The sequence below is a fragment of the Ornithorhynchus anatinus genome, chromosome 12, assembly GCF_004115215.2.
Source record: "Ornithorhynchus anatinus isolate Pmale09 chromosome 12, mOrnAna1.pri.v4, whole genome shotgun sequence".
Lineage (NCBI taxonomy): Eukaryota > Metazoa > Chordata > Mammalia > Monotremata > Ornithorhynchidae > Ornithorhynchus > Ornithorhynchus anatinus.
In genome coordinates, this window is record NC_041739.1 from 13942157 (window position 1) to 13955500 (window position 13344).

Consider the following 13344-nt stretch of genomic DNA (forward strand, 5'->3'; position numbering starts at 1 on the left):
AAAATGGAAGAGAGGGAAAAGGTTGAAACTGAAAAGGCAGGAGTGTGTAGCATGCCCTCAAACCAGGGGAGGCTAAGGTGAGAATTGACAAAGAAAATCAGTGGTCAGTAAGTCAATGGTATTTATTGAGCACTTACTATGTGCAGAGCTTGGGAGAGCACCATATAACAGACACATTCCCTGCCCACAACGAGCTTACAGTCTGGGGGGGTAAGACAGATTAAGTAAATAAATTACTGATGCGTACAGAAATGTTGTGGGCCTGGGAGGGGAGATACAGAAGGGAGTTGAAGAAAAGGAAAAGAGGGTTTAGTCAGGGAAGGCCTGTTGGAGATGTGATTCATTGAGGCTTTAAAAGATGGGTAGAGTGACTGTCAGATATGAGGGATGGCATTTCAGGCCAGAGGCAGAACACAGACAGAGGTCGGCGTTAAGATAGATGAAATGGAGGTACAGTGAGAAGGTTTGCATCAGATGAGTGAAGTGTGCGGGCTGGGTTGTCGTAGGAGAGTAGTGAGGTGAGGTTTGTGGGGGCAAGGTGATTGAGTGCTTTAAAGCCAACTATAGGAATTTCTGTTTGATGCAGAAGTGGACAGGCAACCACTTGAGAAGTAGGGAAACCAGGCCTGAACATTATTGTAGAAAAATGATCCGGGTAGCAGAGGGAAGTATGGACTGGAGTGGGGAGAGACAGCAGTCTGGGAGGCTGATACAGTAATCAAGGCAGGATAGGATTTGTTGAAACACTTTGTGCAGCATACTGTCCTGGTTGCTTGGGAAAATACAATATGATAGCTGGCAGATGCTATCCCTGCCCAAACCTATTTGTGCCCTTGAAATATTCAGCTCATTTGTGATTTTCTCTTAATCCCGCAACCCTGCTCTCCCCAGGATAAAGATGACTTAAGCCATGAACCTTTCCTCACCTGGGAACAAGGCAGGAAGTACTTTCTTCCTCGCATTGGCACATGTCTACCAACTTACTGACTCCTCCCAAGCACTCATTACAGTGTCTACTCACAGTAAGTGCTCAGTAAATACCATCGATGACGAGCTTCAACGTGACACTTCAGGGAGTGTCCACTGCTAAAAGCTGACAAGAGGTCACCAAATTAGGGCTCAATTTGACGTGCTGTTGCATCATTCATATGTGGTGATAATGCCACCAAGAAAACTACAAGCTGGGCTGCCGGGTTTCCCCTCTGTGAAAGTCACCTTTGGCAGGGGACACTTTCTTGTGGCTTTGGTTCTAATAAAAGAAGGATAAAGTTTTACACAAAGGAGACGGGCTCAAGGGTCAGGATTGCTGATTGTTACTATGTGAGCCTAAAGGCTTCATACAACTTCACCACGCTTTTTTCTGCCAACGAGTGCTGGGAAGGTGTATTTAATTCTAAAGACATGGAAACCCGGAGTTAAAAAGGACAGAGAGGGGATGATTTATGCAATAATCTAGTCACCAGGAAGGTGGCACTACCGTATTACTTTTCAGCTTCGTGCGCTAATGATTTGAGGTCAGGCGAATCTACGGATTGCCTCCTAACTGAGAGGGATGTCAAAGGAGAGGTGTCGGGCCTTGACGATCGCCCCCCGCCCTGCCTCTCCTTCAAATGATCTGCGGCCCGGCAGACGCCGAGATGGTAAGACGACAGCAGGGCTGACGTTTTCTTAAGCGACCTGTGAGGAAGATGACCACACTTCAAATTTTGACCCCACACCGTTTTGTTTGAAAGGGACCCATTTCATAACTTCTCTATGCCTCTTAACTTTTCTATGCCTCGGTTACCTCATCTGTAAAATGGAGATTAAAACTGTGAGCCCCACGTGGGACAACCTGATCACTTTGTATCCCCCAGCGCTTAGAACAGTGCTTTGCACCTAGTAAGCGCTTAACAAATACCACCATTTAAGGTGCAAGTAGCTGTCCGGAGCCTGTCACAAGCACCAGGTTGGGAGGGACCTTAATAGATCGTCTAGACCGTGATTCTCTGGGGAGGATCGTAATAGTATATGCACGGCCCAGTGGATAGAGCGCGGGCCTGGGATTCCGACCCCCGCTCCGCCACTTGTCTGCTGGGTGACCTCGGGCAAGTCACTTAACTTCTCTAGGCTTCAGTTACCTCATCTGTAAAATGGGAATTAAGACTGAGAGTCCCGTGTGGGACCGGGACTGTGCCCAACCTGATTAGCTTGTAATAATTTGGGTATTTGTCAAGTGTTTCCTTTGTACCAAGCACTCTTCTAAGCGCTGGCCTGTTTTAAGCACTCTATCTACCCTTCTGCTTAGTATAGTGCCAGGCACTAACAAATTAGTGCTAACAAAGCACTTAACAAATACTATAAAAAGTAGCCAACTCACAAATCAGTCAATCAGTGGTCTTTAGCGTGTGCTCGCTGAGTCAGACCACTGTGTCCTACCTGATTATCTTGTGGCTTCCCCAACTTTTAAAACTGTGCAGTGGAAAGAGCCCGGGCTTGGGAGTCAGAGGTCATGGGTTTGAATCCCGGCTCTGCCACTTGTCAGCTCTGTGACTGTGGGCAAGTCACTTAACTTCTCTGTGGCTCAGTTCCCTCATCTGTAAAATGGATATTAAGACTGAAACCTCATGTGGGACAACCCGATTACCCTGTATCTCCCCCAGCACTTAGAACAGTGCTCTGCACATAGTAAGCTCTTAAATACCAGCATTATTAATATTATTCTTACTAAGCATTTACTAAATACAATACAAATACCACTGTATTAAATGCAGTTCAGTAGTGCTGGGAGGCTACAGACAGTAATCTTGAGGTGGTTAGGGAACATATTGAACAACCCCTGCACACAGTTAAGTGCTCAGTAAATGCCAGTGACTGATGGATTGATAAAGCTAATAGTCTCCTACAGATCAGTTGAGAGCCTGATGAGAGAATTAAAAGATTCTTGTCCTTCCACAATCACTTTCTGATCAGCTTGAGGGTTCACAAGGGTGACTTGAACGGAACCTCTTTTCTGCTCAAGGAGGCCTGTATTCTTACATCACTGGAAGGATGAGCGGGTCTGAATAAAGGAGTAAAGGAGAAACAGGCTCCGCCGTCCTTGACTATGCTCTAGCCGGCTTGATTGGGAGTCTGGAACGGATTGGGCTAAATCTAAGAACCCCAAGCTAGCTGGGGAGAGTGTCATCCATAGCCTGTGACCAGAAAGGAAGATTATTGATTATAATTACCGCAAATCGTAGTCAAAGAAAAATACCCTGTCCTGACATAAGGGGGAAAGAAAATGACTTTATTCAAGATCTTTAATGCCTGCGACTTTTTTTTTGGTCACTGTTCATTAAAGTTGCGTTGATGGAGCCATCCTTCCTATTTGAAACCGAAGTTTCTGCTAGGTCATCCCGAGTGTATGTCTGCGGGAGGGAGTGAAAAAGGCGAGGTGGTCATCCTTACCCCTGACTCCACAGCACATCCTGAAATACTAATTATCGTATTTAAGTGCTTATTCTGTGTCAAGCTCTTTTCCAAATGCTGAAATCCACCCTCTGCGCCCGCTCTGAGGCCTCAAGTCTGAACATATCTCTGTCTTAGGCTCTGTCAGCGCCGGCTTCCTTTGACGTGTTATCGACGTGTAGAAACTCCTTGGGAAGTCATTTAGAATGCTGTGCCCAGGAGTATTTCTCGGAAGATTGCCTTTCTTTCGGACATCTGGCCCTCCTGCCATGGAGGGAGATCTCGTTATGTGGTCTGCACTGGGTTCAGTCACTCCATCTGCCCCTCTTCTTATTTCAGTGGGAGAAACTACAGATGACGACGAGCGAGAGGAGAAAGATCGTCTGTTCTGTCACATTCCACGTGATCGCTATCACCTGCGTGGTCTGGTCGCTGTACGTGTTAATAGATCGGACTGCCGAGGAAATCAAGCAAGGCAATGACAACGGTGAGACTTTATCCCTCAGGAATCACAACTGCGAAAAGGAGATGTTTTCCAGTATCCAAAATTACCTGTGGATTTAAGTTCATCTTCATCTGTTTTACTGCATGTAGGAAGCAACCAATATCGCCCAAATTTATGGTTAGCGTTTGACTGTCATGTTGTAACCTGACAGTTTTCCTTCGAAAATGTTGTTTAAGCTGCTATACGTTTCCCGAGCTGTTTCATTCCCGCAGGGAAAACCGAGGTTGTTACTAAGCCACGGTTCTAGTGGAAAGAGCATGGGCTTGGGAGCCAGAGGATGTGGGTTCTAATCCCGGCTCCACTTGTCTGCTCTGTGACCCTGGGCAAGTCACTTATCTTGTCAGCTGGGTGACTGTGGGCAAGTCACTTCACTTCTCTGTGCCTCAGTTCCCTCATCTGTAAAATGGGGATTAACTGTGAGCCTCACAAGGGACAACCTGATTACCCTGTATCTCCCCCAGCCCTTAGAACAGTGCTCTGCACATAGTAAGTGCTTAACAAATACCAACATTATTATTATTATTATCATCTTCTCTGGCCTCAGTTCCCTCACTTGTAAAATGGGGATTGAGACTGTGAGCCCCACGTGGGACAACCTGATCACCTTGTATCTACCCCAGTGCTTAGAACAGTGTTGGCACATAGTAAGCGCTTAACAAATACCATCGTTATTATTATTACCTAGGTGGTTTTGTTTATATACTATAGGCCTTTCGGGTACCATGGGAGATTGAAAAAGCAAACTCAAGACAGGAGAAACAAGCCGGGGTACATTTGCCATGATACAAACTAAAGAGCTCCTAGCACTGTTTCTTTTTTTAATTCCACGCTCCATAAGACTCATACGCATCCCCTTCGCTCTCCAAAGTGTGAAAGGCATTGGGAAAAAGACACTGATGCATCTGAATGAACAGAAGTGATCCACACCCTCCTTGAACCGACCCCTACTTTCTCCCATTATGAATTCCATTGGCTTACTGCCTCGTAGGTAAAGAATATCCCTGTCTGCCATTGAGCTTCGCCTGGTTCCCCAAGTTTCAGAGTTTCCTTTATAAGGGTCTATGCACACAAAATATTTATTGGCCTGTTCCCTGTGCTTTTTCCCAAATGACATGTAGCAGAGATCAAATCTACTACGAAGTGGCAAATGAAATCTTTGCTGCACATCAGATGCAGGATTTAGGAAGTGATGGTTAGAGTTGAGCTCCTTGTGGGCAAGGGATGTGTGTTATTACTAATATTATTGTTATAATATTTGTTAAGTCCTTAAGATCAGTTAAGCTCTGCTCAAAGCACTGGGGTAGATACAGGGTAATCGGGTTGTACACAGTCCCTGTCCTGCAAGGGGTTCACAGTCTAAGTAGGAGGAAGATTGAGTTTAATGAATTGACATTTTACAGATGAGGAACTGAGACCTGGAGAAGTTAAGTGACTGTTATACTGTACTCTCCCAAGTGCTTGGTACAGTGCTCCGCACACTTTAAGCACTCAGAAAATAGAATTGATTGTGGTGTTCCTTGGATTCTGATCTGGAAGTTGTGACAGTATTTATTGAGCACTTACTGTGCAGAGTATTGCCCCGAGTGCTGGGAAAGAATATACTAGTGGGAATCAGACACGGTCCTTGTCTCTCATAGGGATTACAAAGAAAAGAACCACTAGATTTTGTGCTCTGAAGTACTCTTAATTTCCCAAAGCCTTTTTACATTAGCTTATCACGTTCATCTTCACGTTCCACGCGCTAGGGTCGGGAATTTTATTCTCAAGAGGAAATTGAGGTCCAGAGAGATTAGTTTTCCCAAGATCACACAGAGGTCCAAGTGGCAAGAGTGAATCAGAACAGTGATCGCCTGATCACCATGGGCCTGTGTATTTCCAGTTCCTTTAACTCTTGCTGCTTAAAAATACAGTCCGAGGGCTATGTTTCATTGAGATTGATATTTTCTTGTTTGGAGCGTAATTGTTTCAAGATGAGTTGAGTTTCTTTTTGCCCCTGGGGCTCCATTTTTTGGTGGCAGAATCCTGACACCGGCAGGGACCACAAAACACCATCGGCTCAATGACCAGACCCTCCAAGGCAGAGGGCCGGGTACGAAATCCATCCCTTTTTCACTTAAGTCCATTTACTCTTGTTTGGTCCCGTGTGGGCCGAGAAAAAAAACCGGCCAGCCTCCTCCCCATAATCCTTTGAAGACAGTTGTTAAATCACGCCGACAGTTGTTAAATCTCTGCTCCAAACTAAACCACTCTTTTTTTCTTTAATATTCCGGATATATCAAAAGATACTCCTGCATAATTACTGGGCACTGAGGTAGCTACAAGACACTCAGGTTGGACACAGTCCCTCTTCCATGTGGAGCTTACAGTATAAGGAGGGAGTAGGATTTAATACCATTTTACAAATGAGGAGAGACAGGGAAATTAGGTGACTCAGCCAAGATCCCACGGGCGGCATGTGGCGGGCTCGCCGTCTTGGGTTCTCTCCACTAGGCCACGCTGCTTGACTTTTCGTTTCATTCAGTAGTATTTATTGAGCGCTTACTATGTGCAGAGCACTGAACTAAGCCCTTGGAATGTACAATTCACCACTTGTACTTCACTAGTGGGAGAAGCCTCCCGTCGGGCAGTTAGCGGAGGTTTGGGGTGGGAGAATCGTGACTCCCTGGTGACGGAGTGGTCATTCATTCAATAGTATTTATTGAGCGCTTACTATGTGCAGAGCACTGCTTACTAAGTGGTCCCTGAGTGCGGTTCTCCTGTCATGTTTCTGTGTGGTCCCCGGCAACTCCCAGGACCAGGGCAAGGGAGCTGTGGGGTCGGTTGGGCCGTCGAACTAGAGGTTTTATGGAATAGCTCTCCCACAGCTTCCCGTTGGGCCAAAAAGGGGGAGCCTGGTGGTAGGCCGCTCTGGGCCCAAAGGGTGTGATGGACGTTTAAACTGACCTTGGTTTTGGTAAAAGGGCCTCGCAAGCACGGCCTGTCAGGTCTCAGTGTGGATTCAAAGGCAAATCCGGTTGGAGCCAAATCAGTCCGGAAGGCCTCCGCGACTCTCTGAACGGAAAGAAATAGTTGAGGATGAAACAGCTGAGCCTTTTGCTGCCAGGCTGCCACGCAAAGCCAAGCCAGAAAGCTTGCGGGCTAGAGTTGTTGTTTTCATTTAGATTCAATATTTTATGATGCCCCAGACATTTCTCTCTCTCTCTCCTGCTGAAGAAAATGAAATGTATATTACATGAAGCCAGGGCCCTGGTGGGATTAATCCACACTGCCAAGTCCCAATTTTTTGAAAAATTGCCACCTCTCCTTTTCAGACTCTCTGAATTTTAGCCCCAAAATAGCTTTGATGCATTCATTATGTCTAGAAATCAGTCTCCACCTTAATGAGGGCAGAGGCTTCTAGTAAGTTTACAGAGAAATTTTCGTGTTCACTTAGTGCAACAGCTTCACTAATAATAACTAAATAATAATAACAGCTTTGCAAGTTTCTGTATTTCAATATCCCTACAGATCTTATTAATCTTTTCTGTATTTCAATATCCCTACAGATCTTATTAATCTTTCCACTGGAGTTCAATCAATCAACCGTACTTATTGAGCACTTACTGTACAGAGCACTGTACTAAGCGCTTGGGGGAGTCCAATATAACAGAGTCGGTAGACGCGTTCCATGACCACAACGAGCTTACATTCTAAAGGGGGAGACAGACATTAATATAAATTAATAAATTACAGATATGTACATGTATGCTCTGGGGCTTAGGGAGGGGTGAATAAAGGATGACTTAATAAATTATTCCCTATGTTTGGAAACTTTTTTGGATGTTCCGGCTTTTAAAGTAGAAATCACAAGCTGGGGACGTCCAGGGACTCAGTCCTCTCATAATCAGAAAGTTCAATTCTTTTTCCAGGCCTTAGAAGTTCATTCGGGGCCTCAGTGAGGTACTGAAGAAGCACGGCCTAGTGGAAAGAACATGGGCCTGGATGTCAGAGGACCCGGGTTCTAATCCAGTGCTTAGAACAGTGCTTGGCACATAGTAAGCACTTAAAAAATACCATCATTATTAGTAATCCCAGCTCTGCAACCTGGGGCAAACCATTCAACTTCTCTTATGTCCCAGTTTTCCTGTCAGTCTCTTAATTCTACTTTGAGCCCCATGCAGGACAAGAATATTTACAACCTAATTCACTCGTATTTATCCCAGCCCTTAGAACAGTGTTTGATGCATAGTTAAGTGCTTTACAAATACCATTAAAAAAACCCCCAAAATTACAGCTGTAGTTACCCGGGGTCCTAATGGCCAAAAGAGATAATATAGCTCCTTTACCCTCAAGAGCAAGATGTGGCCTGGAGTGGAAAACTCTTGCTCAGCTAAGAGCGGACACAAAACCTATTTTAAAATAAGCTTCCGTATTCCCCTGGCTCCAGCTCAGTTCACTTGTTTCACACTTATCTTAAGAACTTTGGTGGCAATTTGTTTCCAGTGAGTATTTGAATCAAACCATCTATGAAGGTATTTCATGTTTTTTTAACTGAAGTTTCTACGGTAAAAATTATCGTTGTGGGTAGGGAACGAATCTACCAACTCCGTTAATATCTACTCTCCCAAGTACTCTCCCAAGGACAGTGCTGTGCACAGAGTAAGCGCTCAATAAATATGACTGATTGATGGATCGTGGCACCATTTAGGGTGCTGGAAAAATTCATTGACCTAATAGCTCCCCGGTGCCCTGAATTAATGAAAATGTTTCCCTACTATGGGCAGTGGTGGGATGAGGCCCAGCATCCAGTTAATCCTCCTGTTAGTCTCCTCTAAATATGGTTTCAGAAATCTTCATTTCCAAATCTTTTCAGAAAATCCAAAGAGGAGAAGAACATTCACACAAAGGTCGATAATTCTTATTTAGAACAAATAAAAAGCAAAGAGTTTGAGTTTATGTAGTATCTGGATTTGCTATAGGATTTTCCTGACTGGATAACTGTTTATTCTTTATTGACTACTGGATTCTCTTTAGAAAGAATTATCATTTCTTCCCTTTTTTTAATCTAATCTTTTGCAAAATAGAACAGTGATCTATACCGTATTACAATTAAAATGGGGAAACTAGAACATTTTCCAAATTCAGTATAGACTGAAGAACATTTGACCATTACGAAAACACAGTGACTATGTTAGAATGGGAACTGGTGCAATCAAGGGGGATAAAAAAAGGTTGACAGGATAAATAATTGATAAACTATATGTCCTTTGAGTGTTAGAAAGGCGAATACACATGAAGCATCTGTGTCTTTTTAGCAATTTCCTCCTATTCTGAATTAATAATAAAAATAGTGGTATGTAAATGCTTGCTATGTGCCAAGTTTTAGATATAAGATAATCAGATTGGACACAGTCCCCGTCCTAAATGCGGCTCACAGGGATAACAGGTATTTAATCCCCAGTCAGTGGTATTTATTGAGTGCTTAGTGTGTGCAGGGCACTACTAAGCGTTAGGGAGAGTACAATTCAACACCATTGGTAGACATAAATCCCCATCCACAAGGAGCTTACAGTCTATCCACTTGACAAGAAAACGGAGTTAAGTACCAAGATTACCAAAATTCTGCACTCGCAGATCTCCTCGATCATCAGTAACATTTATCGCACTTAACGAATGCTATCCAAAGTTCATACGTATCCTCGTTAATATGCTTCTTCATTATCTGCGTAACATTTGGTACAAATTCTGATGAGTTTCTCTAAATATATTTTAGATATTCTTCTAATAAGTACATTTTAGATACTCTCCTAATCCCAAGAAATCCAGGACTGTTATTCTAGAACATATTTCTTATAATATATTTACTTTAATAATGATAATATTTATGAAGTGCTTATTATGTGCCGAGCACTGTACTAAGTACTGGGATAGAGACAAGATAAACAGGATGGAAGCAGTCTGATCTAGTGGATAGAGCATGGAACTGGGAGTCAGAAGGATCTGGGTTCCACTCCCGGCTCTTCTGCTTGTCTGCTGTGTAACCTTGGACAAGTCACTTAACTTCTCTCTGCCTCAGTTATGTCATCTGCGAAGCGGTGTTAAGACTGAGTCCCCACCGTGGGATATGGACTGTGTCCAACCTGCTTAGTTTGTACCTGCCCCAGTGCTTAGTACAGAGCCTGGCACCTAGTAAGCGCTTAATGAATACCATTAAAAAAAAAGTCAGGCACTTTCTTTTGACACAATCAGGACCACCCCAAATTCATAGTGATTGTTGGCCAGCTGTACTTTTTAGCTTCACGCTCGATGCCAAGCCTCTTTGGATTTCCTGGAAGGATCAGAAATCTGGCTGGGGCCCGCCAAGGAAAGGGACACCCTGACGGCTGGAGGGTCTGTGGGGGCTGGCCCCGACAAACTGCCATGCCCGAGAAAGACCCGAAAAGGGAGACCAAGAGGGTGAGGCAAGAAAGGGTAAGGAGAGAGACGATATCCACAGCCTCCGGGTCTCTTCCACGGTGGGGTGGAGAGCAGGTGGAAGGAGGAGTGAGAGGAGAGAGGCTAGGGATGGTGTGGTGAGATTGAAGAGAGGAGAGCGGGAGACAAGAAGGGAGGATAGGGTGACCCTGGCTCTTGAACCTGAAACGACAGGGGGTATCGATCACACAGCGGGGATCAAAAAGTCAGCAGAAACTGGGCAAAACCTGGGCTCCTGAAAGGGCAGGGCCCCGGGCCACCGCTCTGACGGACCATGCCCCGAGGACAGCCCCAGTGATGTGACCCTGGGATGGTTAACGCACACGAGGCAAGTGGATTGACCAAAACCTAGGCTGGCTCATGAAAGTCCAAGATATTTCTGGGCTTCTCCCTTCTAATGGAATAATAATAATAATAATGATGGCATTTGTTAAGAGCTTACTATATGCAGAGCACTGTTCTAAGCGCTGGGGTAGACACAGGGGAATCAGGTTGTCCCACGTGGGGCTCACAGACTTCATCCCCATTTTACAGATGAGGTAACTGAGGCACAGAGAAGTGAAGCGACTTGCCCACAGTCACACATGGAATAGTTCAGAAACCATAAAAACCTCGAGTTGGTCAGACAACTTAGTTGGCCGACAACTTAGAAAAAGAAAGCAAAATAGGTTTGATTAGGAACCAAGGCCTGCAACCAAAGAGCCTATAGGCATCACCAAAAGAAAAGGTTTAGATAAAAATATTTAAGGAGTCAGTTCTGGGACTGGGTCCTAAGGGCTTAGTGCAGTGCTCTGCACATAATAAGTGCTCAGTAAATACCATTGATTTATTTCAAATGGTATTTGATGTAACAAGCACTGTTTAAAGCACGGGATTGATGGAAACTAATCAGGTGGGACACAGTCCCTGCCCCACATTTGGGTCCCAATTAAGTTGGAGAGAAAACAGGTACTGAATCCCTACTTTACAGTTGTGGAAACTGAGGCAGAGAAGTGACTTGAGCAAGATCACACAGCAGACAAGGGGCAGAGCCCAGGTCCTCTGGCTCCCTTGCCCGTGCTCTTTCCACTAGACTACACTGCTTCCCTGACTGAGTTACACCTCAGGTCTGTTAAGACCTAAGTGAAGAGGGGAACCTCAGCCCGATTTTCTGAACCACCTCTATGATCATAATCATATAATAATAATGTTGGTATTTGTTAAGCGCTTACTATGTGCCAAGCACTGTTCTAAGCGCTGGGGTAGATACAAGGTAATCAGGTTGTCCCACATAAGGCTCACAGTCTTCATCCCCATTTTACAGATGAGGGAACTGAAGCCCAGAGAAGTGACGTGCTCAAGGTCACACAGCTGATAAGCGGCGGATCTGGGATTAGAACCCATGACCTCTGACTCCCAAGCCCGGGCTCTTTCCACTGAGCCACGCCGCTATCATATCACGGTCATATATGATTACGATCATTTACTTTATCAACAATATTTTCGACACCTAAGTCGCGAGCTCCTGGGATGACTGAGATTCGCCAAGCCAACGCCAGAAAGATCCCACAAGATAAAGGCCTAAGATATTGCTAAAAAGCCCCAACCACAGAGAACCGGTCCTTTCTTGAAACAGCTCTACGCTCCAGATGACAGATAATTTGACCAGCACGGATCAGCCTCGATATTAAAAAGCAGAATATGGCTTATGTGCTTTCATCTCCCCATTTTACAAACTGAGAAACATGAAACTGGCAAATCTGGGGTGGCACTAGAGGAGGTGACAAGGACAGTGGGAGGGAAAAAAAAAATCCATCCTGCCCAAAGACTCATTTCCTTCCCTCATGCTTGGGCTGAACTGAGGCGAACAACAATCCAATCAAATTTTAAGTACAGCTCTTATCAAACAGCTTCCATCTTCAAAAGTGAGAAAGTATGCTTACAGCTCAATTTGCTTAAGGCAAATTTAAGAAGACCAAACAGACCAACCACCCCATCCAAATCGGATCATCAGAGGGACAGATACACCAGAGTACAGATGTTCATTCAGACTCAGTCCAAAATCTCATCTGCACTTGGTCTGAATGGCAGCGTTATCATAATTAGATCTGATGAGATAATCCCATTTTAGCTGATTAGGTGCCGAGCTCCGGTCCCTGAGTTGCCAAGTGCCCGGCCCTGGAATCATTTGCAAGTTGTGTCACTTTGGAAGAACCCCACTGAGCTTTTGGGGAATTTATCCTGTGATTAGGAGACCACCGCGGTCCTAACATTTCTTGATTTGAAATACCCAGGTTCAAATGAAGCGGAATCCATTTATCATCACCAGCACAGATGTTGCAGTCAATTTAGGCTGCATCCTGTCTTGGAAAACACAGATATTTGCATTTGGATTTCAGCCTTTTGAGGTGGTTCAAGATTTTGTTTTTCTCTTGGAATCTTCCTAGGCCTTCACTATCCACGGCCATTCCCCGGCAGTGCATTTCCTTCTTGGTAAAGCCTTTACTACTCACCCTGTGACCTTGGGCAATTCATTTAACTTTTTGGGCACAGTTTCCTCATCTATAAAATAGGGCTGACGACGATAAGCCTCACGTGGGACAGGAACTGTGTCCTACCTGATTAGCTTGTATCTACCCCAGTGCTTGAAACGGTGCCTGGCACAGAGTAAGTGCTTAACCGATACCATAAAAAAGTCATTTAACTTCTAGTGCCTCAGTTCCCTTATTCGTTGTGAGCCCCAGGTGGCATCTGAGTATCTTGTAAATTGAGACACAGCGTGGCTTAGTGAAGAGAGCAAGGGCCTGGGAGTCGGAAGGACCCGGGTTCTAATCCCAGCTCCTCCACTCGTCTGCTGTATGACCTTGGGCAAGTCACTTAACTTCTCTGGGCCTCGGTCGCCTCATCTGAAAAATGGGCATTAAGCCTGTAAGTCCCGTCAGTCAGGGACCCTGTCCCGATCTGCCGGTTTCTACCCT

At 44.9% G+C, this 13344-nt stretch overlaps 1 protein-coding gene across 2 annotated transcripts in view; it reads left to right on the forward strand.

Annotated features, from left to right (window-relative positions):
• MARCHF1 (membrane associated ring-CH-type finger 1) overlaps window positions 1-13344 on the forward strand; it is a 495472-nt gene that overhangs the window by 477595 nt on the left and 4533 nt on the right. For both annotated transcript variants that reach the window (XM_029076521.2, XM_001507921.5), the window contains exon 6: window positions 3769-3916. In XM_029076521.2, the coding sequence (XP_028932354.1) occupies window positions 3769-3916 (148 nt within the window). The remainder of the gene's footprint in view (window positions 1-3768; window positions 3917-13344) is intronic.